The sequence below is a fragment of the Scardinius erythrophthalmus genome (assembly GCF_964197995.2).
Source record: "Scardinius erythrophthalmus genome assembly, chromosome: 13".
Lineage (NCBI taxonomy): Eukaryota > Metazoa > Chordata > Actinopteri > Cypriniformes > Leuciscidae > Scardinius > Scardinius erythrophthalmus.
In genome coordinates, this window is record NC_138233.1 from 11,975,098 (window position 1) to 12,002,190 (window position 27,093).

Here is a 27,093-nt window from a genome sequence, read left to right on the forward strand (position 1 = left end):
CGTAAAATTCAATATGGCGCCTTACTAAAATTTGAAAAGGGAGTGAGGCACACATACAGTTTGATTACAATGTGGGTTGTTAAAGAGAAAAAAATAATAAAAGTCACAGTAGGTGGAGTCTACTGATAGTCTACTGATAGCTTCTAACTTAAATGAGCCAATCAGAGTTGACTGTTTGTACTGTAATGTAGACAATAGGTCGGTTCGACTTGAAGCAGCATCGAAAGCATGTTAATCGCTCTCGCTGTACCTTGATATCATACACCGTTCGGTCTGTGCAGCACCGCTTCAAGTTGAACACACCAAATGTAAACACACTACTTTTACAACTACTTCCGCGTTCTACTTAGTACATATCGGGAGTTTCCGGTTAGAGCGTTCAGCGCACCTACATACATGATAATGCAGATTATCACTACGTTTTATGGATGCCAATTGATTAAAACAGCGAATAATGATCTCTGTGTTAATTATCTTGAGCCTGCTGAAATGTTCCTATAAATATATTTTCTTTCCAACTGTGCATTCTGAATAATAAATAGGCTAAATATATGTAGCCTATCCACTAACCTGCATTAGTATGCTCGTCTTCTCATTAACAGTGTTTTTCTTTCTTATATTTTATAGGCTACCTGTTGATTTTATATTTTTAAATTAATTTGACTGATAAAAATGATTGCTTGTGTGCATTGGTGCTTTATTCCAGTCTTTTAAAATAGTTGAATGAATAAATGCTCGCGAGGTGCCTGTAACGATGTTAGGCTAGGCTAATCAATAACAAACAGTGTAGAGGAGAATGACAGTCTACTACTTTGAATATTAATTAAGCATTTTGGGCATAAACATGTAAATAGTAAAAAGATTGACATTGAAAAAATGACACAGAATGATTAAAATATTGAATCCAAATAAATAAATGTTCGTGGTTCGTAGGCTACTGATGTTATCATCTGTTCTCATACACTTCACTAGTTTAGACGAACACTGACACCCTGTGGTGAAGTAAAGGCGTATTTTTAACAGACGCAGCTTTCTCAGATCGGCTTGGTTTGGATTAAAACTTCATATTCCGATGAGTTTGGATAATTCTTGCACACACTGAACATCAGAATATCCCTTCTCCTGTCAATAAAATTTTACACATTTTTTAATCTTATTGCTGACACTCATTATTTTAGGTCAACTCATTGGCCAATGGCCACAGTATTGAAAGTAAACATAACCGGAAATAAGTGAGATGTTCTATTTCCAAACGGAAGTGCGTCACGATCATGAAGTTCAGTGAAAGTGGTCCATTGCAAATAAATGCAAAAAAAAAACAAAAAAAACATAATTTTACTTGAATTAAACTATTCATCCAGCATAATTACAGTGGCTGCGCTCATATTAAACTTTAATGTTAACAGTGACGTGTAATGCCGGGGATACACTTAACGACTAGCTGAAACATTCTAAGACTGAACACTGAACACACTTACAGACTTTCCAAAGACTGTAGCAGATTTTAAACACCAACTGTGAACACAGACTAAACACAACTGTCTCTGACTCAGCGCGTTTGTGATCAGTCGTAAGTATCAAATAACATTCATAATCGGCCTTACATTGGTTATGTGTGTCCCCGGCTTAAGTTCAATCTTAAAATGCAGCAAACAAAAAAGATTGTTTTTTTAACAGGTTTACTGAACAATCCGTCCATCTGCCATTGGTCGGTCAAATAGATAGCCCCGCCCCAAAACTTATGTCATTGATTGTGCCAATGTTGCTATGCCAGGCTTAGCTCAAACAAACAGAGAAATGTTTTTATAGTGCCGAAGAGTTACGCTTTACATGGAAATCAATCTATTGTTCAGTTGTCTGTGCATACTAAGCTGGAATAAAACAAGGTATTTTAACATTGCAAAAATGACTATTTACCTTTAAGCTGATTTTATTCAGAGCAGAATATTTTAAAGACAAAAATCACTCTCTGGGAATCCCCCAAAAATGATAGTTCATATAATACAAGCACACACATGTATGACTCTACCTGTTTCGCTGTTTTTACCGGTGGAGCGCTCATGCCGGCGGTACTACCTGCCCCTCCTGCTGATCCCTCTCGAATAATCATGAACATCCTTGCAACAATGGCACGCTCTCTCTCTTTCTCTTTCTCTTTCTCCTCTTTCTCTCCCTCTCTCTCTCTCTCTCTCTCTCTCTCTCTCTCAGTAAGACAACACCTGTTTTACCCCTCCCAATATGGGCCTGTCAGAGGTTCCCTCCGTGCAATTGCAATAGTTACTCTCCTGTGAATTTCTCAGAACTGTATTCAGTAAGTCAAGCTGAATTAGGAAGGCTGGATAAATGTGGTAATTTTCTTTTCAAAAATCAAAAGAAATCAATTTAAACCTCTTTCTGCTTTGCCACATCTTTCATTCTATTGATGCCTATATGTCTCTCTCTCCATCTGACTCGGTCATCTGCTCCTCTGTAGAAGTCCACAGTTTGTCATCCTTCTCTCTGCCCAGGTGTGTTTTATCCAACAGGGCAAAGAAAAGACTGAAGGATACCGTGTCTGCTTTTTGGCCTTCTAACATTCCGAAGGTGACACTCTATCCATCCGATACCTCTCTCTCCTTATCTTTCATTTGCCCTTTTTGGTCTGAGTCCTAGGCTGCATTCTAAAGTGCATTGGATTGGTAAGATAAGGGGTTTCTGTGTTAGTAGATTAAAAAACAAATTGGATTGGTAAAATAAGGGGTTTCTGTGTTAGTAGATCAAAAAACAAAGGTTTATATGAAATCTCACACACACTGTTTTCTACTTGTTTTTTTTTTGTTTTTTTATTCATTTATTTATTTGAAATTTGCTTCTGTATTTTATAGCGCTTTCTGCCAGATTTTGTTTTCTAATGTTTTTTTGTTTTTTTTACAATAAAATAATTTATTTTATATTATTTTAATATTATTAGTCTAGAACAAACATCAACTATAAACCATGAGCGTTTGTGCAGTGATCTCTATCATCCTGTTATCTAAACCGGGATATGTTCTTATCTGATGCCACAGCAATCAACCTCTATTTCTTATGATTCTCTTACTGGATTCTGTTACTGGAGAGATGTGGCAAGGACTTTTAAGTAACTTATACAGAACATTCCCTAAATATTATTTTTAGGTTATTATTTTGCAACCATAAAATAACCTATATGACCTATACAGAGCTCTGAAATTAGTTTAATACAGCATTTGAAATTAGATCAATATACGAAAATTAACCATGTTTACTATTAGGCTATAGTAAAAGTGGAGTCACCATGGCATTTGGCGGATTGATTACCATTTGTATAACCACATTTTAGCCAACTACAAATAGCCTACCATGATGAAACTATGGTTAGTGTGTCAAAACCATTGCTAAGTTGTAGTTAACATGGTTTAACTACAATAACCATGTTTTTTTGTAAAACCATGGTTCATTTCGTAAGGGTAATACTTTGGTTATTTGATGACTGCCAACTAGGCTAACTGCAACGTCATTATCAAATTATAATTGTTCTTGTGTTCTGATGACCAGAATTTGCATAAAAAGTGTAAAATTTGTTTCTTTTCAAGTCAAAAGATATATGGATTGGACTTTGCATGGACTTTGATATATGGATTGCATATTGTCCATGTCAGGGAAGTGCATTTGTGACTTTCAAAAAAGTGACTTTTATTTTGTAATTTATGAAAATAAGATTATAATAATAAAACTAAGCAGTGCATATTTACATATTCATATTCGCTCTCAGCAGCGTGGACGGTGTCAGGATGTTCCAACTGTTTACTTCTAGGCCCTTTCAGACAGAACAACCTGAGCCCTTTTCTATGGAAGCTTGTTTCCGCCACTGAATAAAACATTTTAAAAGATAATTGCGACTTTTTATCTCACAATTGCGAGTTTACATCTCGCAATTCTGACTTTATTTCTCAGAATTGCGAGATATAAAGTCAGAATTGCGTGAAATAAAGTCAGAATTCTGAGATATAAAGTCAGAATTGCGAGATATAAAGTCGCAATTGCGTTTTATAAAGTCAGAATTCTGACTTTTTTTCTCGCAATTGCGACTTTATATCACGCAATTCTGACTTTATATCTCAGAATTCTGACTTTATATCACGCAATTCTGACTTTATAACACATAATTGCGAGTTTATATCTCGCAATTCTGACATCTTTTCTCAGAATTGTGAGATATAAAGTCCAATTCTAAGGGGGAAAAAAAGACAGACTTTTTTTTTTTTTTTACCTTAGAATAGTTTATATCTCACAATTCTGACTTTATAGCACGCAATTGCGACTTTATATCATGCAATTCTGACTTTATATCTCCCAATTGCGTGATATAAAGTCAGAATTCTGAGATATAAAGTCAGAATTCTGAGATATAAAGTCAGAATTGCGTGATATAAAGTCAGAATTGCGAGATATAAAGTCAGAATTGCGTGATATAAAGTTGCAATTGCGAGAAAAAAAGTCTGAATTCTGACTTTATAACACGCAATTGTGACTTTATTTCACGCAATTCTGACTTTATATCTCGCAATTCTGACTTTAAAACACGCAATTGCGACTTTAAAACACGCAATTCTGACTTTATATCGCGCAATTCTGAGAAATAAAGTCAGAATTGCGAGATGTAAACTCGCAATTGTGAGATAAAAAGTCGCAATTATCTTTTATTTTTTTTTATTTTGTGGCGGAAACAAGCTTCCATACTTTTCTGAGGTTTACTTGATTCCTGAAATGCAATTGATTTGAGATTATGTTATGTGCTGTGGCAGTAATTTATATATACAGTGGTGGCCAAAATGATTAGAACGGTAAGATTTTTTAATGTTTTAAAAGAAGTCTCTTCTGCTCACCAAGGCTTTATTTATTTATTTGATCCAACATATAGCAAAACCAGTAATATTGTGAAATATTTTTACAATTTAAAATAACTGTTTTCTATTTGAATATATTTTAAAATATAATTTATTCCTGTGATCAAAGCTGAATTTTCAGCATCATTACTCCAGTCTTCAGTGTCACATGATCCTTCAGAAAACATTGTAATATGATGATTTGATGCTCAAGAAACATTTATTATTATAATCATCCATGTTTTAAACAGTTGTGTATAATTTTTTTCAGGATTATTTGATGAATAGAAAGTTCAAAAGAACAGCATTTATCTGAAATAGAAAGATTTTGTAACATTATCACTACTGTTCAACTTTGGGGTTAGTAAGAGGTTGTTTTTTTTTTGGAAAGAAATGAATGAAATGAATAATTTTATTCAGCAAGGATGCATTAAATTGATCAAAAGTGACAGTATAGAGACATTTATTAAACCTTTTAATATATATATATATATATATATATATATATATATATATATATATATATATATTAAAAGGTTCAATATTTTGAGATCCAATCTCACAGATTTCTATAGGACTTAAACGATGGTGACCTCATTGTAGACAGCTATAAGGGGCATATATATATATATATATATATATGCCCATATTTGTGTTTAGCATTGTTAATCTTTCCAGATTTGATCAGTGCATTTAAATGTATCCTAACACCTCTACTCATGCTCAGCTTATCTAACCCTTCATATTAAAGTAGATTTAATGATTATAGCATGAAAGCTTCTCTCTGTCTGTCACCTTCACCTGATGTATAATTTATGGATAAAGAGCTACACTCAGTCAGAGTAGAAGAGAAAGCTCAGTAACGGAAAATGAAAGAGGAGATAAAATAGGGGAGTATTTGTGCGTCAGACGCAGTGAACTCAGGCTGAGGGGAGAAGAGGGGATGCCATTGACTGACGACAAAACCGAAATGTAAACTGCAGGATTGAGTAACGACTCATCCTGCTGATTTTACAGGGATATCTAATTGCAATCTATCAAATGTTAGGGAAAAGGTAGGTGGAGAGAGGGATGGTTAAGGGAGAAAGAGAAACGGAAAGGGTAAGGAAAGGGGCAAGTGGGTATAAATAAGAAAAGAGAGAAATTAGATCTTGTAACGTAGAAGGATATATTGCTTATTGATCAGTCATACATAGTAAATGCTAGCCTGGTTCTACCAGACTCTTGTACATTTCATTTGTACAGAGAGTCTGGAATCTCTCCATTGAGAAACGTTTACTTCCTTGTAGGCGGGTTCTCTGTTAAAGTTCAAAACTATTGGATCTGCCCAGAGTCACTCAGGATCTGCCATAGCCAATCGCTAACGTGTGGTCGTGACGTATGTCATGCGCCGAAACCGGCCGGAAACATTTACAAATTCAAAATGTATAAGGACAGTGATGTATTCAGTCAACTGTCGAAGCTGGGTCTAATCATTAACAATACGCCGCTGCGGTCGTTTCGGATCTGCCGCAAATGCTGTACAGTGATCACCAGGCTACTGCGCGATACGGAAACAACTTTTCTGCCTCCTTCACTTGGTCCTCCATTGGTGCAACAAGAGGGGAGACGACAACAACTATCGGCTTTGCATCCCTATCGTTCCCCTTAGCTAACTCATTCACCACTAGAACTGCCATGGCGGTCATTTTGACCGTTTTGAATTTTATATCTGCAATAACTTTGTTGAAAAAATAAATACAATCCTGCTGGTACCTGACTTTTCCTAAAAGTGTCTGTATTTTCATTTAAAATGTTTTTCATATAAATTACCTATGTAAATTACACATAAGGCAAAAAAAACAAAACAAATGAACATATTTACCTATTTCGGCCATAAACGGTTATATTGACCGCACTGAATTTCGCGGTATTATTATACCAATATACGCAACAATAAAATGTGGTAAAAAATACACTAAACATATTCAACAACAAATAATTTAAATGTAATGATATTCAGAACAGAACAAGAATGAAAAAATAACTAAAGCCAAAATGAAATGCTTTATACGCGAAAGTGAAAGTAAGCGGCGTTGGGCTCACGTAACTCTCTAATTAGAATCAAAATGTTTCAACATTTGCGATGTATTTGGATGCTAAACTATTCTTTATCATATAGGCTTTGAACTTCACTCACGTTCCAATATCGACGGAAAAAATCATCCTCTTCACACGCATAAAATGGTACGAATTGTAGCCTACTAGTACTGAGAAACAGAGCAGTGGAATTTTTATATGTTAGGTTGACTATTTTATTATTATATTTTATTATGGCTATAATGAACAGGCTGCAATGCTGGAATATGGTGTGTGTGTCGGCGGGCGCGGGCGCGATCGAACAGTGGAAACATGAAAACATCTCCGTCATTTTGTTCAGGGCATCTACGAATATTATTTATTTATAAATTATAATTAAACTTGTTTAAATGTACAGTTTGGTGTTGTTTTGTTTTTAAAAGACATTCTAATACAATAAATGCATTAATCTCTCAATTGGGGATTTATCATTAAAGATAGAGTTTTGAATAGCGATCAAAATGACCGCTTGTGGCAGTTCTAGTAGTTATGGAATTCTGGCACTTCTAGTGCTAGCGGAGTGAGCTGGAAAATCAAACTTTCCCGAACCCCGTGGGGAGGAGGACCACAACATCATGGCCACCAACAAAACTTAGCAAACATTGTTCTTGCTCCGGCTTTAACTTCTGTATATTCGGCAGTTTTGCAACAACGGACCGAATAGCTTTTCTCACATCTTTCTCGGCTGCCATTACTCCAACTCAAACTGACGCACTACATCAACGTCATCGTTCTCAGCCACTCCCTCTGTTCGCTGATTGGTCCTACAAAAAAATTGGTTTCTGGAAACCTAAGAATATACAGCAGTCCCAGACGTAGTACTGAAGGAAAATGAAATTGAGCGGAAGTACGTAGGAGGGCGGAGCCAGGCTAAGTAAATGCCACATGTAACTGATAAATATTATAAGGCTTTATATCTGTTTGGTCAGTTTTAGATCACATTCACCATTACGTTTCATCATCTAATTCCTTTTCCACATACCATCTTTTAGAAAATAAGCACTTTTCACAAATAGTGTACAAAGATATTAAGTCTGTATCCCCCCCAGAAAACAAAGATTTTGGGCCGTCTCACTGCAGAGGTCCTGACCTTTCTTGACTGTATACTCTCAGAAAAAAAAGGCACAAAAGCTGTCACTGGGGTGGTACCTTTTTAAAAAGTACACTTTTATATCTAAAGGGTGCATATTGGCATACCTTAAAGGTACATATTAGTAAGTAAAGTGTGCATATTAGTCCCTAAAAGGAACAAATAGGTACCACCCTAGTGACAGCTTTTGTACGTTTTTTTTCTGAGTGAACAAATAAAATGATCAAACAATTTTATAACTTTAAAATAATATGTTGCACTGATATTGCATAATTATTTAAAAAAAAAATTTAGTTCATTTTAATTTCTAAAAATAATTTACATTAGTGTCTGACAGATTGCATGCATCCAAAGAAGGCTACGTGCTACAAAGAAAAATACATTTTAAAATTAAAATCCTTTAAGGTCTAATTGTGTCCTATTTTTGGAAAGCACCATATGCCATTTCTTAAAGATATGAAATAATAATAATAATAATAATAATAATGACAACTGATTGGATTATACTCTTTTGTGTTATGTTCAGGCCAGAGATTATATCTTGACCCAGACATGCTTGACAGGTGAACTGTCTCGTTTAGATGAATTAAACATCAGAGTAGAGTCTGACTCTCTCAAGATCACTTGTCCTGATGATTCACCACTGAGAGCAGTAAATGTGCTCAGATGCTTTCTTGTTTTTTGAACTAATAATCTCTATTTTTACAGTTCAGATAATCCCACACTAAAACGGAAAAAGAGATTTTACACAACACAACTAGACACATCAGTTAGTAGTGCAAAAAATACAGTGAAAGAGAGTTTAAAATGTGATACACTGAGACTGAATCTCTGATGCAGAGTATTTGATTGTCATCTTTGCCTTTTACATTAGGCTACCACCAATCCTAAAAAGTAAAATAATAAATATATATACATATATACACATACAGTATATATACATATATATATATATATATATATATATATATATATATACACACACACACAGTGCTATGCATAAGTTTAGAGACCCGTACTAAAGTTGACTAAAAAGAGGAATAAAAAATCATCTTTTGGAAACTGAACTTAATGCCTTAATTTAAAAAATTTGGAGAAATCCAACCTTTAAGGACACAAATTTTCTTTGTGAATGAATAATGTATCGTAAATAAATAAATGTTCTTCCTTAAAATACAGGGTGCATAAGTTTGGACACCCCTATGTTAAATTCCCATAGAGGCAGGCAGATTTTTATTTTTAAAGGCCAGTAACTTCATGGATCCAGGATACTATGCATCCTGATAAAGTTCCCTTGGCCTTTGGAATTAAAATAGCCCCACATCATCACATAGCCTTCACCATACCTAGAGACTGGCATGGTTTTATTTCAGTTAGCCTAATAGCTGGTTTGATTTGCATTGAGAGATGATCTTATGGAAACTTACTCCATGCCAATCTCTAGGTATGGTGAAGGCTATGTGATGATGTGCCTGCCTCTACGGGAATTTAACATAGGGGTGTCCAAACTTATGCACCCTGTATTTTAAGGAAGAACATTTATTTATTTACGATACATTATTCATTCACAAAGAAAATTGGTGTCCTTAAAGGTTGGATTTTTCCTAATTTTTTAAATTAAGGCATTAAGTTCAATTTCCAAAAGAAGATTTTTTATTCCTCTTTTTAGTCAACTTTAGCATGGGTGTCTAAACTTATGCATAGCACTGTATATATATATATATGAGGTCCAAATGTCTGAGAGCACTAGTGAAAATGTTTTGTGTTTTTTATTTAATGCAAAATGTTTAAATTGCAAGTTGTTTTATCAGAATAACCAAAAAGTCAGAAGTTGAGTTGCAAACATGACAAAAATTTCAGACTTTCTTAATATTCAGTTATCTCCCTGTATTGGAGGACCAATTGAATTTACACACTTTCACTCCAGGATTACAATACTAAGACTGTCCACATTGGGGCTGGAGTTCTCCAGAGGACTGCGTAATTTCCTTGATTTCACAACACAAGCCAAAGGAAGCAATAAACACAAGATGTCCACATAGCTGTACGCATCACTGATGACGCACTTTTATTATATAATTGTGATGTCTTTTGTTAAAGGTAAAAGGTTAAAAACTTAAAAATTCTATCCTGATTCTATCATGAATTTCAGAATTTTCATTTTTAAGTGAACTATTGCCGTGTGGAGGCTTGAACTGCAATCTTAATTCCTCTGTGATCAAGTTAGACAAATAGCCCAGCTCTCTATGTCTCATTTATTAATTTACAAAAAGGTTAGAGTCCATTATGTCCCTTTATTATTTAACCTATGTGATTTACTTCACACATGGGACCTGATTCACCTTGTCCGAATTTATTGTGTGATAATTTGGCTGCCTCTTGGTAAAATGTAATAGCAAATATACAACACTTTGAACCATTAAGAAAGTACTGGTTGAGACAGTGACAAAGTGTTGAGAAAGAGAACAAACAGTTTCAGGAAAATTAGGAAATCTCAGAAAGTCCAGTTATTTGACATTTAAAATACCAAAAGGAAATATGTTTGCACATAACAGTGAAAGGATTTTTGTGATGCTTTATGATGAGAATTCATTCTCTGCTCAAGTTATATATACACTTATATATTAACAAATAGCTAACCTCCTGTCAAGGCTGCATTACTATTGTAGCAATTAAATATTTGATTGGTTCTCACCAAAGCTCACTTTATTTTGCTGTAGATTATTAAACCGTTTCGCTGCCTCAGAAGTCTGTCCGAAATAAGTTTCTCTGACCTCCTAGGTTGTCTATGAAAGCCAGACTGGACTCTGGACATTTTTTTCAGGAAAATCGAAAGGATGTGAAGTTTATGCACTCTCCCGAGAGCATCTTTTCCATTCTGTGACTCTAATGTCATCAGAGCTATCCTGTACTATAATGTCAATCTTGTCGACATGTCATTGAAATGCAGAGCTGGAACAAACATATCCACATCGCTATAATCAGATGCTATCTTAAGTGCTGCTATCTCACAGCTGTCATTTTTGCTGTGTTTATTTTGCTACTGAGAGGAAAGCGCACATATTTACATATTCACCTAAACGTCACTCTCAGCAGCGTGGACGGCGTCTAAATGTTTGTTATCAGTATATCGCTGCAAATGTATTTCCAACTTCTTTTTACTTCTAAGTGAAGAAGAACAAAAATAAACTTTGCCGTGACTATATCATGGCATTGAATCAGTCTCTTGTATGTTACACTTGCAAGAGTGCGAGTAAGGAGAAAGGAGTTGCTGGCTGCAGTTTGCGCTAATAACAAGGGTTTCTAAATTCTACATATAGCCCCTTTAAAAGAATAGTCCACTTAAAAATGAAAATTCTGTCATCATTTACTCACCCTCACGTTGATTCAAACCTGTATGAATATCTTTCTTCTGCTGAACACAAATGAAAAATATTTTGAAGAATATTAGAAACCTGACTGTTGATGGACCCCATTGACTTCCATAGTATGGAAAAACATACCATCAACTGTTTGGTTACTGACATTCTTCAAAATATCTTCTTTTGTGTTAAGCAAATTAAGTTACAAATACAATACTACAGAAGCGTATTGCATTCACTTGAGGAAAAAAAATCTACTCTGTTTTTCTGAATTAATGAGTTAATTATCTCAGAATTACGAGATAATTTTTCATGGACATTTTTTTTACTATGTTTTTCTGAATTAACGAGTTCATTATCTCAGAATTACGAGATCATTTTTCATGAATATTTTTTTTGCTGTTTTTCTGAATTAATGACTTAATTATCTCAGAATTATGAGATAATTTTTTTCTTGAAATAAAAATATTTGCACTTTTCTGAATTAATGACTTAATTATCTCAGAATTATGAGATCATTTTTCATAAAAAAATATTTTGTTCTGTTTTTCTGAATTAACGACTTAATTATCTCAGAATTATGAGAGAATTTTTCATTTTAAAAAAATTTGCTAAACAAAATATATTTTTTTATGAAAAATGATCTCATAATTCTGCGATAATTAAGTCATTAATTCAGAAAAACAGAGCAAAAACTTTTTATTCATGAAAAATTATCTCGTAATTCTGAGATAATTAAGTCATTAATTCAGAAAAACAGAGCAAAAAAAAATTATTCATGAAAAATGATCTCGTAATTCTGAGATAATTAACTTGTTAATTCAGAAAAACATAGATTTTTTTTCCTCAAGCAATACGCTTCCGTACAATACAAAGCATACATAAGATAAAGAAAGTGATGTAAGACAGATTTTTTTTATGTAGTTAGTTATGCCTCACTTCCTGTCACAGGCTCCCATGGTTCAGTTCAAAGGTTAGCAATATCTACTTTAATAATACTTAACAGCTTGACCAAACAGCCAAACAATCACTTCACATTGTGCAAGCTCACGTTCCACTGACCGGCTCTGAGGATATATTGGGTCATGTTGACATGCCTGGTATGTCTGAGAGTGCAGGAAATCTTACAAACACGTTTCAAAAATAATTTGGAACAGATAAGGACCTAAACTGAGGTGCAGAGTCTTACACCTGAGATTTCACTACTTTTATCATTACTGAGATTTTATCACTTATAACGGTAAGTCTTTCCATATTAAGCAACGTTGTGGTGGCTTTTCATTGCAGAAACAAAATGTAATATGTTGTCATGCCTATAAATGCTTATATTAATGTGCATTTTTTTTAAATGTTTTACTTATAGGCATATTTTATTTTAACTGATAATCTCACTTGACAAAACAAACAGGTAATAGAAAGTAACTTTTATAAGTTACAAGTCTCTTTTCAAAGACATTTATTATAGCCTACCTGTTATTGAAGACTAACATAATGCATTACGAAGTGGGAAACGGTACATTGAGTAGCTACTCTTGCTGCCTGCATTATTTCTTAGCTTCTCTAGTTCTTCCGCATGAGAAAGATTACGTAGTTACATATTACCTCAACAAGATGCGTGTGCTATTAGGAAGTGATTACCACCGGAAAGAACTTAAAGGGTTAGTTCACCCAAAAATGAAAATTATGTCATTAATGACTCACCCTCATGTCGTTCCAAGCCCGTAAGACCTCCGTTCATCTTCGGAACACAGTTTAAGATATTTTAGATTTAGTCCGAGAGCTTTCTGTCTCTCCATTGAAAATGTATGTACGGTATACTGTCCATGTCCAGAAAGGTAATAAAGACATCATCAAAGTAGTCCATGTGACATCAGTGGGTTAGTTAGAATTTTTTGAAGCATCGAAAATACATTTTGGTCCAAAAATAACAAAAACTACGACTTTATTCAGCATTGTATTCTCTTCCGGGTCTGTTGTCAATCCGCGTTCACGGGTTCAAGCGGTATACTGTATATATTTTATTGACAGGAGAAGGGATATTCTGATGTTTAGTGTGTGCAAGAATTTTCCAAACTCATCGGAATATATATTATAATGGCTATCATTTAAAAGTTAATTTTTTTATTCACACTTATATTATATAGCGATTCAAGCGGTCTAATTTGATACCGAACAGTAAGACTGATTACCCCTAACTAGTTGGTTGGTCATAGTAGTTCTTAAGACTTAAAGACATTAAAGACAGAAAGCTCTCGGACTAAATCTAAAATATCTTAAACTGTGTTCCGAAGATGAACGGAGGTCTTACGGGCTTGGAACGACATGAGGGTGAGTCATTAATGACATCATTTTCATTTTTTGGTGAACTAACCCTTTAATGGGAAATCCATTATGATGAAAGTTCTTGCCCTTGCTGTGACATTTGTGTTGTGCAAACAAGTGCTGTAAAGCTGAGAATACACAATGGAAAAATCTTAATCAGTACTCTCATATTTAGATAAGGACCTAAACTGAGGCGCAGAATCTTACCTGAGATTTCACTACTTTTATCATTACTGAGATTTTATCGCTTATAACGGTAAGTCTTTCCATATTAAGCCATGTTGTGGTTGCTTTTTATTGCTGAAACAAAATGTTAGTTGTCATGTCTATAAATGCTTATATTAATGTGCATTTAAAAAAAAATTAACTTATAGGCATATTTTATTTTAACTGATAATCTCACTTGACAAAACAAACAGGTAATAGAAAGTAACTTTTATAAGTTACAAGTCTCTTTTCAAAGACATTGTCATTTATATAGATCAGTGCTTCCCTTGACGTGTTCACTGGCACGAGGGCGGGACAGCACAGCAATAGTAAACCACAAGCATTCAATGATTCAATCAGTTTTCGATGGACAAAATCAATTCACACTAATACGTTTTTGTTTGAAAACGCATATTTTTATCTCCATTTTGGCCTTCCGTCCACACTGAGGGTGCGTTTGCACGACAATGTACAAAAAATACAAACGTTTTTTCTTTGTACAGATGACAACGATCCCTTTTCACACAGATCCAGGAAAAGGACTAAAAACTCTGTTTATGCATGCCAGGTCAGTAGTTGGAGATGTCACTTTGTAAAGAAAGACTACGCGCTTGCGCACATAGCCTACTTGTGGGCCTTTTCACACAGGACGCGGTATGCCCATAATATTATACCCATTCATCTCAATGGCTTGCGCCGCGCAAGGACGTTTTGTTGCTGCGTCGATCAAAGCGCAAGCGCAGCGGTGCGCATCATTGGCGTGCTCATGCGCACGCCGCGGTCAAATTTCAAAATAGTTCAACTTTTGCCGCTGCGCTCTGTGACGATTACCAGCGCGGCCAATGGGCCTATGCGGAACGCCCAACGTTCGAACCGGAAAACAGGAATAAACATTTCCGGTTTGCATTACCGTACGCATCTGCAGCGTAGATGATCTCTGAGGTAACTTATTTTGCGCTTTTTTTAGAATAAAATTCTTATTTCTGTTTTAATTAAAATGTCACGAATGCTTAAGTATCAGAAAAAATGTTTTTATAAAAAAAAAAAAATGCAGTCTTCATTTGATTGTTTTAATCATCTGCAAGCAAATATAAAAGATTAAACTACTTTGATAGCATACAAGTCTAAACTAACTTACTGATAGTTAGCTAACTCTACATCGGGTGCCATTAGCAAAAGCTACATATACTAACTTACATACCTTCATAATCATGAATAAATGAGGAGGCGTAAAACTTAAATCCTTTATTTAACGGAGTACTCGGGGCTCTGGAAGTCCGTTTGGCAATACGATGTACATCTGAAATGGATAGAATGGGTAGCTCCTGTAAACACCGGCTATAAAAGGTCGCCATTCCTACGCTGTGTTTACCTCTTTACCTTTACCTAGCGCAGCGCAAATCGCGTTGTATCTGAAGGGCAACGCTGAACCCAGCAGCAAGCCCCGCGCATACCGCGTCCTGTGTGAAAGCCCCATTATTCTTTTACAGAGTACTCGCGCCAAATGCGCATGCGTAGACTAACGTAATGCGCATGCCGTCACTGTTTTCACAGATACACGTTTTTGTAGTGTACACAGAGACGATTTCAGGCCCCCCAAACGCCAGTGTCGTGTAAATGAACGGCCAAACTGCATAAAACGTTTTCCTTTTTTTAGTTGAAAACGGTGTCCTGTAAACAGCCCCTGGGATGCCATTTTTGTCAGCGAAGATGGAGCTTTTTGAAAACGCTCTCCCAAGTTGACCATGATTTTGAGTGCAATCTGGACGTAGTGAGTGGTGGTATTTTGGTATTTTACTAATAAAACGATCGTGTCTGCTCTGCTCTCTCTGTATCATCTCATGAACTTTATGTTTTGCGCATGCGCAGTACAGTGATTTAAGCATTTTCGGACGTTTCAGTGTGTATGAGCAACATGACATGACACCGGTTTCCACTAAAAACTTTTTTTTTTTTTTTTCAATTTGGCTGTTCATTTACATGTGGGGGCCTGAAAACGGTAATGGAACCGAAGGTAACAGAACTTCCAAACGGAAGTAATGATGTGGGGGACCTGAGCTTTAGAGAACGGGTTTCAACGTGCTAGTTTTTGAAAATGATTATCGTCTCTGTGTAAACAACAAAAGCAAATTTATGGAAACGGTAACGTCACGTGCATGCGTATTACGTGTTCCTTTACAAAGTGGCATCACCATCAACTGGCCTGGCAGGCATTAAGGTACGTTCACACTACTCGCGACCAAGCGACGCGATACCATTCATTTTCAATGGGGAGCGGGCGACTTCCGGCGAGTCGGCGACACGCGCGGTCGCGACCGTTGGCGACTGGATGGGGCGTGTCTGGCGACGCGACAAAGTTGAGAAATGTTGAACTTTATGCAAATGAAGAGCAACTTTAGCGAGCGACAACCAATAGGAGTGAAGTCAGTGGAGCAAACGTGATCCGTCACTCTTCAGTGCAGCGTCTGACCGAGGCAAGATGAATGAGAAGTTTATTTTAGCAGTCAGAAACTGTCCAATAGTTTATGATATGTCTCTGTGTACATACAGTGGTACTCGCCGTGCTGACTCCGAGCCCGAATGGTTTCGTGAACTCAGAAAGACCAGTATTTGCCCATTTTCTGCAGTTAAATAGCCGCGATAGCACAGGGCACTCGCTGTTTCTCATTCATCTTAAATATTATGCATTTTATGTACTGATTCCATTTATATTTAGACTTTTCCTTCCAAAATGTTAGCTTGTAGCGGCAAGAAAACAGATTTGTTGTCTACAACATGTAACATCCGTGAATGTCACTCACAAACATTACTAGGCAACCAGAAGTGAGAACGCCCACTAACGACCTCACCGCCAGTCACTGCATGGCAACATGCAGCGATAAAGTCGCTTGTAGTGTGAACGGGGCTTAACACTGCATTTTTAGTCGTTTTTTGGTGGATACGTGTGAACAGAGATCGTCAACGTTGTCGTCTCTACGTGAAAAACACAGGGAGAAACCTTAGAATGGCTTCACGGAAATGAATACTCTTGCCAATATCATTATTTATAACCATAAACTTTCATCTAAATCTGTTCTTATAATCTCTTCAGTTGATCAGAATGGTTCAGATTGCAAAGTCGCTAGTCTTTCTCTGTATGCTGATTGGATGGTCACAGGCCTTTCCATACCATGATGTCACCACTGAGGATAAAGCAATGAAAGATGTTGACAAGGTAGAGAAAGAAAGACAAGATGCTATACTGAGTGTAAGTGCCTCATTTCATCTGTACTGATGTATGCTGATTCCCTAATATTAGTTTTACTGCTACAGTATAAGTTAAACACATTTGGTGTTCAATGGAAAGAAATATCATGCAGCTATATTTTCTCTTTAGGTCACAGACTTGACTCCACCAGTGTGCCGTGTGGTAAATGAGAGTATGGACTGTCCTTTGTCATGTCGAAATGCAAGCTGGGAAGTGACTTACATCATGTCAGATGGTGCTGGTTCAGGAATTGATCACCCCTCTTTTTCTGCCACTGACTCTAGCGAATTCAACTCTACCTTTTTCATCTACATTGATACAACTGTAGATGAAAATGGCTACAATGCAACCATTGTGAAATATATTGGTTCCTGTTGCTTCAAAGATGTGGAGATTAGTGTGACGGACAAGGCAGGGAACAAGGCAAAGTGCCCTTTTAATATAAAACGCCCTGTGACCACAATCAGTCCAATGACAAAGCCCAATGTCAAACCCACATCAAGTAGCTCCACCACAACCATCTCTCTTTGGTCAAGTTTAATACTGATGGCACTCAAATCTTTACTGTTTTAACATGGATGTGCATTGTATGTAAATGTGACAATGACTTGCTGTATGGTGTAGTAAACTGTGACAGTATAACACTTTTTTTATTCTTTATCTTACTGCAATCATGTAGTTTCACTATTTATGTTGCTGTAGCTTTTGAGAATAAAATCAAACTTGTGGAAGTAGTGGTATGTATAGTATTTATATTCATTCTAATTTTCGTTGTATTTTATGAAGTGCTTTATAATGTTTTACTTTAAGCACATGTACAGTACTGGTCACATATTTAGACTTTTATTTCAATCAGTTAAAGGCATAATTTACAGTGCTCACTGTGGGGGAACTTATTCAAAAGACCATCCCAACTTGTGTGTGAGAGAGAGGCATGGGGTCTGACTGAATGATAGCCATCACAGTTAGGAATAATAGGACTACAGCACCATGTAAAACCCATAGCAACCTAGAAACAACAGCAATGTTAGGCTGCAACGTGTTATATCACATAGTTCATAAGTTTAATATACAGCTAAATGAGGCATCACATGATAAAACACTGTAGAAGTTAATAATCATTAGTTTATAAGGTGTCCTAGTTCTCCCTGCTCTGATAAATATCCACAAATATAATAAAATCAGGATCACACACTTTAGATTTACAAGCAATTGATGTGAACTTAAAAATGCTCAGTCAAGATTCAAGCCTTCCTTTGGCATGTTTTTTTTGGGGGGGCAAAATTGAACAATTTATCTGTCCGTTTTGACATGATCGGTCTGAAGAACTAGAGATTTTGGTAAAGAATGAACCAAATAAATTACAGCAATCGTAGCAATATCGCACTAAAGTGGTAACCTACAGCTACATCTACCAAATATAACCCTTACAATTTTGTAACAGAACCTAAACACCAGCAATACTTAACTTTAGGGATATTATGTATTAGGTCCTAATATATTTAGTTTAGTTCTGTGATATTAGATAATATTTCTTAAATAATATGCATTTCTTAGGAACAACTCATATTTGCTTCCACTAATAATCCTACACAGATTGGCATGACAAAAGCACCAGGGACTTGTCTGAACAGGTTAAACATTCACAGCATATTTTGCAAATTCTTAAATATGTTCCACTGATTGGTTACGAATGTAAACCTCTGTGTGAGAGGGCTTAGGTGTGCCTGAGGGTTTAGCAGCCTATATATAAAGGATTGACACATCTCAGCAAAACAAATTCAGAAAGGACGGGGACCTAAACTGAGGTGAATAATCTTATTCTACGTTGATGATTCATCACTTAAAACAGTAAGTAAAAAACAGACAGGTGCTTCCTACATTGAGTGGTTTTAGTCAGCTATTTTCAGCGAAATATTTCAGCGTTCTTATCATTTTATCCTGTTTTACAGATAAAAATATGGACATTCAAAAGTGAAAACTTTAACGATAGGACAGTGATCGCACTATTACCATGTTTGGTGAATATAAACTGTTGAATGTGTTCTAGTTGATGACGTTTTGTTTGTCTTGATGTATGCTCAAAGATAAGTATGCTCCAGTGGTCATTATATCTTAACGATAGTTTTGTATTGATAGTGTCTGAGTCATAATAAGTTTGTTTACTCGTGTTAATGAGTTAATAGGTAGCGTTAAGTGTATCTTTGAAGCTCACTCTGTGATCGCATTTGGCGCGCTTTCCAGTCACGTGACCAGGCACTGATAGAAGCATAGAAAGCACAGTCTATGATAGAAAGCCACAATCTCTGTGTATCCATCAATAATCCATTCCTGGAGGTAAAAGAGTGAATGTGTTGCACAATGGTTTTAAGGAGCAAGTGCCTTTTTGAATACACACTTTCAGAGTTCATATGAAGTAAATTCTTACTTAATATCATTGTGTTAATGAATACTGGTAGCATTGTTTATAAAATATGATATATTATATGTATGTATATCCAGGGCCGTTTCTAGCCTTTTTGGCACCCTAGGCAAGATTCCTATTGACCCCCCCCTCCCTCCCTCCCTCCACTATCCTTCTAGGGGGGTTCGGGGGCATGCTCCCCCGCAAGAAAATTTTGTACATTTTAAGGTTAAATTAATGCATCAATCTGGTACTTTGAGAGCTAAAATTTAAGAGCTTCAACCCATGAACTGTGCACATTGAACAAAGAAAAACCATTGACTTGTACCTGGACACTAAAGAGGGCTCAAACATCTCATTAGTTATCATGATATAGAGTCTCAGTCTACATTACATTATCACTGGTGTTTATGATTTATATAAGTATTCCTATGACGTAAAATCCATATAGCCAATCATATGTAGGCTACTTTATAAATTAAAATGAATATTTCAAAAGTATAATTTACATTACACTATAGTATCGGAAAATTACAATACTTTTGTCCTCGTAATTTCTTCACTTGCAAGAAATAAACCCTTGAGCTTTTATTTTGGAGAAAAACACCAGATCACCATGCTGATCGCATGAGCAAAGTGCGCACTTTTCTTTAAATCATGCAGCACAAACAGAATGTCTAGGCTACTTAATTAAAGTCTTGTGCTGTTTTATAAAGGCACAAAGCCTTTTGATTTCGATTTTAATTCATTGACAAAATATAACGCTAGAGACCTTTATGTTAGGCTATAAATTTTACATCTCAAGTGTTGGGAAAAGGGAGAAGAGCGATTTCGGCAAAAGGCGGATTCGAACTCAGGTCGAACGCATCCAAAGCTACTTTCAAGCACCTCACGCCTTACGACCTATGCCACTGTAGATATATAGTAGTGGGCGTATTTTTGTTAAAAAAGACAGGCACTTAGTGCAAATATACGCTCCATTATCGGAAATGTAAAGAAAGAAGGATTTTTCTTCCACTCACTTGGGCAAAAATCTTTTGGTGTGGTGGGGGCTCTCAATGGCGCCCCCCAGCTGTTTGCGCCCTAGGCGACCGCCTAGTTTGCCTATGCCTAGAAACGGCCCTGTGTATATCAGTGGGGATTTCTTTAAGACTGCAAGGGAAGCTCGGCTTCCCCTATAATGTCAAAAAAAATTAATGGTCAAATATGTACTATTGTGTTAACATTTTATTGACTAAAAATGCGTTAGAAAACGTTAGTTCGTTCAGAATCAGCTACATACAGCAGGTCGGCTGACTCGATTTCCTTCTCATACATTCCCGTAGCGTCACAGACAGTGCATTTCCCTGTTGAAGCCCAGCGTCCATTGACTTCAATGGGGCTGCTCTGAACAGTTTTTTTCAGCGCTTCGAAACTAGACGGTCATTGGATAAATGCTGCGATTATGTCCCGCCCACGGACGCTCAGCGTCTCTGGGGGTGAATGAGGAGTGGGCTGGCCCGGACTCCGGGCTTCCGCGTGATGATTGGAGGGGCTGCATCTCCTTTTGATTGACAGCGATTTCATACAATAAAAAGTCGCTGTCAGTCCCATCGCGGATTTTTCAAGTGATAGTCAAAAGACAAACTGCTGCTACCTCTTTCTTAGTATTTGCTTGTCGAAATTGCTAGCCATTTTTCATAATACATTTCACACAATTATACATTTATACCTTTATTATATTATTACAAAATATATGGGGATATTTGGGGGATATTTAATTTAATTTTATCAATCAATAAATTCCACTAGAAACAAACCTTGTTGTATTATTTTAATTTAATACTGTGAAGCTGCTTTGATACAGTCTGTATTGTGAAAAGCGCTATACAAATATACTTGACTTGACTTGACTTATCCTATTATATTTTTTATAATATTAGTAGTAATAATTAAAACAATAATTATTAAAATAATTAAAAATAGGCTATATATTATTATTAGTATTATCATTATCATTATACTTTATTATATTATTATTTATACCTTTATTATATTATTACATTTATACAATTATATCTAACTCTGCTGGCCATTGAGAGGACACTGGTCAAGTCACTGGAAAAGACGCCTAGTTGGAACGATATAGGGTCACAGAGCATTTTCTTGAAAAGGAACGTTGGGCAGAATTTACGTATAAATAAATGGACAATTTTTATGATGTAGGCCGAAAATGAGCTTCCCCTCTTTGAAAGACCAGCAGCCGCCACTGATGTATATATATATATATATATATATATATATATATATATATGTAGGGAAGATGTAATATGTTTCTCCCAGCCTTAGGGGGACGCTGTGTTCTATGAGTGTTTCACTGTGTGAGTAAGCCCTTCTTCACATGGGTGGTGCTGTTGTTGTGAAAAGGTAAGATGTTCTCTGTTACATCTATTACATTTCTTTAATTATATTGGCCAGAGCCATAGAGAGAAAGAGTTGCGACACTCTTTGATGTCGCCGCTATGGCTGTCACGTGGTTCATGTAAGCCCCAATAGTTCCAAAACATACGCTGGCTGTCATGCTCTTCTATGGGACAGACAGCAGCGATTGCATTATTGAACGGTAAATATAAAATAAAACACACACCCAAGTACTTTTTCAGCTGTTATTGCATTATTGCATTTTGTTAATGTCAGTTTTGCATTTGGAGAGGCAGGGTGACAACGAAATACTGTATATTACTAATAACTTAGATAAGTTTAGGCTATATTTTTGGAGGGAAAAGCTTAGTGTTCATGTTCGCATGGGTAGCAACTTTTATTTAATTTAATTTTTGGGATATACTAACTTTTCATTATGTGACCTGTTGGCTGAGTTTGAGTGGTGAATGCTGCGCGTCGAGTTGTTCCAGAGGTAACGTAAGTTTCTGAAATATCGACCTCTTTTGAATTGTCAACTGTCTATATTGTAAAATAGTTGCTATAAAGGTGGTAGCGATTCATTACCGAACTAATTAGTGGCTACATTCACAGCTGGCGAAGTCGCGCTAGCTAATTAGCAAGCATGCAATGCTAGAAAAATTGGTTGACAACCCATAGAAACTACCAAGATAAAACAACTCTCTCTCGCTCGCTCTGCGTCTCGCGCGCGCACCCCTCTCTCTCTCTCTCTCTCGCTCGCTCTGCGTCTCGCGCGCGCACCCCTCTCTCTCTCTCTCTCTCTCTCGCTCTGCGTCTCTCGCGCGCACCCCTCTCTCTCTCTCTCTCTCTCTCTCTCTCTCTCTCTCTCTCTCTCTCTCTCTCTCTCTCTCTCTCTCTCGCTCGCTCGCTCGCTCTGCGTCTCGCATGGCAGAGAGGAGCAGCGTTTTAATTCAGTTAACCCTTAAAGGGGCAAGCATAAATTAATTTGATGGAAAAATTATTCATTGCTATTTTTGTATGTATCTAGACTAAAATGACACAGTTCATGCATTTTTTCCAAAATATGACCTTTTTTTTTTCTAAGTTACACTCTGTATCTCCCAAGATACATTGCCCATTTAGGGTAACATTTTGCAATGTATTCTTTTTTATTATAGTTCATATGACTACTTTTACACTACACCACACCACATTACACCACACTACACTACATTACACTACACTACACCACATTACACCACACTACACAACATTACACCACACCACACCACACTACACTACACTACATTACACTACACCACACACCACACCACACTACATTACACTACACTACACTACACTACACTACACTACACTACATTACACTACACTACACCACATTACACCACACTACACCACACTACACAACATTACACCACACCACACTACACTACTACACCACACTACACAACATTACACCACACCACACTACACTACACTACATTACACTACACTACACTACACTACATTACACTACACTACATTACACTACATTACACCACACTACACCACATTACACCACACCACACTACACTACACTACACTACATTACATTACACCACACTACATTACACTACACTACACTACACTACATTACACTACACTACATTACACTACATTACACCACACTACACTACATTACACTACACTACACTACACTACATTACACTACACTACATTACACTACACTACATTACACTACACCACACCACATTACACTACACCACATTACACAACACTACACTACATTACACTACACCACATTACACTACACTACATTACACCACACTACACCACATTACACCACACCACACTACACTACACTACACTACATTACACTACACCACATTACACTACACTACATTACACTACACTACATTACACTACACTACACTACACTACACTACACTACATTACACTACATTACACTACACTACATTACACTACACTACACTACACTACACTACACTACATTACACTACATTACACTACACTACACTACACTACATTACACTACACTACACTACATTACATTACACAACACTACACTACACTACATTACACTACACCACATTACACAACATTACACTACACTACATTACACTACACCACACCACATTACACCACACCACATTACACAACACTACACTACATTACACTACACCACATTACACAACACTACATTACACTACATTACACTACACTACACTACACTACATTACACTACACCACACCACATTACACAACACTACACCACATTACATAACACTACATTACACTACACTACACTACATTACACTACACTACACTACACTACACTACATTACACTACATTACACTACATTACACTACACTATACTACATTACACTACACTACACTACACCACATTACACTACACTACATTACACTACACTACATTACACTACACTACACTACACTACACTACACCACATTACACTACACTACATTACACTACACTACATTACACTACACTACACTACACTACACTACACTACATTACACTACATTACACTACACTACACTACACTACACTACATTACACTACATTACACTACACTACACTACATTACACTACACTACACTACACTACACTACACCACATTACACTACACTACATTACACTACACTACATTACACTACACTACACTACACTACACTACATTACACTACATTACACTACACTACACTACACTACACTACATTACACTACATTACACTACACTACACTACACTACACTACACTACACTACACTACACTACACTACACTACATTACACTACATTACACTACACTACATTATACTACACTACACTACACTACATTACACTACATTACACTACACTACACTACACTACACTACACTACACTACACTACACTACACTACACTACACCACACCACACTACACTACACTACACTACACTACACTACATTACACTACATTACACTACACTACACTACACTACACTACACTACATTACATTACACTACACTACATTACACTACACTACATTACACTACATTACACTACACTACACTACACTACAAGTTAAAGAAAAACCTTTATCCTATTCAATATCTGTAGAGAACAGGCCTCAAAACATAAGAATATCTCTGAGTGATCAGCCCTGTTAAATACCCTTATATGGGCAATGTACAGACATTCAATGCCTGATAATAAAAGTTGTGAGAAGATTATTTTAAAAATATCCACAAGAACATGTAAAACTATCCTTAAAAAACTATTTTCTAAAACAAAATCACTCTAAAATATTATAATCGTGAAAAATATAAAAACACTTCCCTCATGGCCAGTGTCTTTGTCCACGTATGCTGCCATTTTGGATTTTGATACAAATGTTTGGAATGTTGGCATAAAGTCACATGACCTGATTACATGACCCATCACCCCATCAGTGTTTCTCATCAACTGCAACCACATAATGCCCCTCCCCCATGGCCCTTCCCCCCACAGCCTGTTAAATGACTGTATCCCCCAAGATACAGAAACTCTTTTAAACACAGATATTATGTTGCTTCTCTAACTTTACATGCAAGTATAGCCGAAATCATATTATAGCCTATGTGGAATGTAATCTAAACTTTAATCAACTTAAAAAGATACCTCTCCACAGTTGTTTAGAATGGATCAGATGGCAAAGTCGCTAGTCTTTCTCCTAATGCTGATTGGATGGTCACAAGCTTTTCCACACCATGATGTCATCAGTGAGAATGAAGTAATGAAAGATGTTGCGAGAGAAAGAAGAGCTGTTGTAAGTGCCTCATTTGATCTGTGCTGATGCATGCTGATTACCTTCTCCATACATCTGAAAAATATGAATCATATTCAAGGCTACTGTGAACTGCTGTAAAATGTGCATCTCAACTCTTTCTAGTTACTGCTAATAGATTATAGTTTTGCTTTTTTTAAATTACACATAAAGTTGCCATGCTATTTAAAAACATTTCTTTCCTTTTTAGTTAACAGATGTTACTCCACCAGTGTGCCGTGTGGTAAAGGAGAATTCAGACTGTCTTTTAACATGTGGAAATACGATCATGGAAGTGACTTACATCATGACAGATGGAGCTGGTTCAGGAATCGAAAATGTCCACATGGTTAGCTCTGGTTCAAGTTTTGGCAATGGTAGTCAACATGATGGTCTAGATGAAAATGGCTACAATGCAACCATTTTGCATTATTCTGGGATCTGCTGCCTTGAAGATATGGAGGTTTCTGTGGTGGACAAAGCAGGAAACACGGGAAAGTGTCCTGTTATTATAAAACGTGTTACACCTACAGTCAATCCAATGACTGTCCGTCCCAAATCCAGTTGTTCCACCACAACCATCTCTCTTTGGTCAAGTTTAATACTGATGGCACTTAAATCGACGCTGCTCTAAGATGGATGTGCACTTTACTCACTTCATTTTGTACACATGCCATTTAAATAATACGGCACAGAAAGAAATAAAAAACATGATAATGTTGGCTACATGACCAATAATGACTTGCTTTATGATATGTACATAAAAATGTTGTTGCTTGTCAGTAGCCTACGTTTTTATTTATTTTGTTTTTCTGCATTCATGTAGTTTCACTATTTACATTGAAAGCTTGTGGAAGTAGCATATTTCTATTGATTCCAACTTTTATTCTACTTCATAAAGTGCCAAATAACCAAAAGTATATTTTACGGTAGAGATCTAACGTTAGGCCTGAGGCCTGTTTCATAAAAGACGCTAAGAAAAGCGGGGATTAAAAACTGACTTGAATGAACCTAACAAATAAGTCGGGGCTAAAACGGTTTTCTAAAGCGGTAATTGAAGTTCACGTTTCACGTTTTCTTAAAGGAGACATATCATGCTTTTAAATCGTTCCTTTTTACATATAAATCATACATTTGTAGTCTATAAAGCGGAACTGCAATGCTTGGGTCTGAATTCCTCATTATTATAGCTCCACAGGCTCCTTTTCTACCCCTTTTCTGATGTGC

At 36.3% G+C, this 27,093-nt stretch overlaps 1 protein-coding gene and 1 long non-coding RNA gene across 3 annotated transcripts; both read left to right on the top strand.

The window, feature by feature from the left end:
• The first annotated feature begins 14,680 nt into the window (after positions 1-14,680).
• Positions 14,681-18,277, top strand: LOC308700949 (uncharacterized protein). Of its 2 annotated transcripts, none has more exons than XM_081382881.1 (3): positions 14,681-14,927; positions 17,077-17,232; positions 17,362-18,277. In XM_081382881.1, the coding sequence occupies exons 1-3, from the start codon at positions 14,916-14,918 to the stop codon at positions 17,803-17,805; spliced, it is 612 nt and encodes a 203-aa protein (XP_081239007.1). In that variant the 5' UTR covers positions 14,681-14,915; the 3' UTR covers positions 17,806-18,277. The 2 variants fall into 2 exon arrangements, with proteins under 2 accessions (XP_081239007.1, XP_081239008.1); XM_081382882.1 differs by having other exon boundaries at positions 14,806-14,927; positions 17,077-17,199; positions 17,362-17,964.
• Positions 18,278-21,695: 3,418 nt separating this feature from the next.
• Positions 21,696-26,878, top strand: LOC308700531. The gene is made up of 3 exons (XR_014031317.1): positions 21,696-22,042; positions 25,732-25,869; positions 26,078-26,878. It is a non-coding gene; the product is annotated as an uncharacterized lncRNA (long non-coding RNA).
• Positions 26,879-27,093: the final 215 nt, after the last annotated feature.

What these genes read in the sequence shown, in the direction of transcription:
- LOC308700949 (XM_081382881.1), top strand. An exon ending in GACAAGATGCTATACTGAGT is followed by an intron (nt 17,233 to 17,361) that starts GTAAGTGCCTCA and finishes TTTTCTCTTTAG; the next exon opens with GTCACAGACTTGACTCCACC.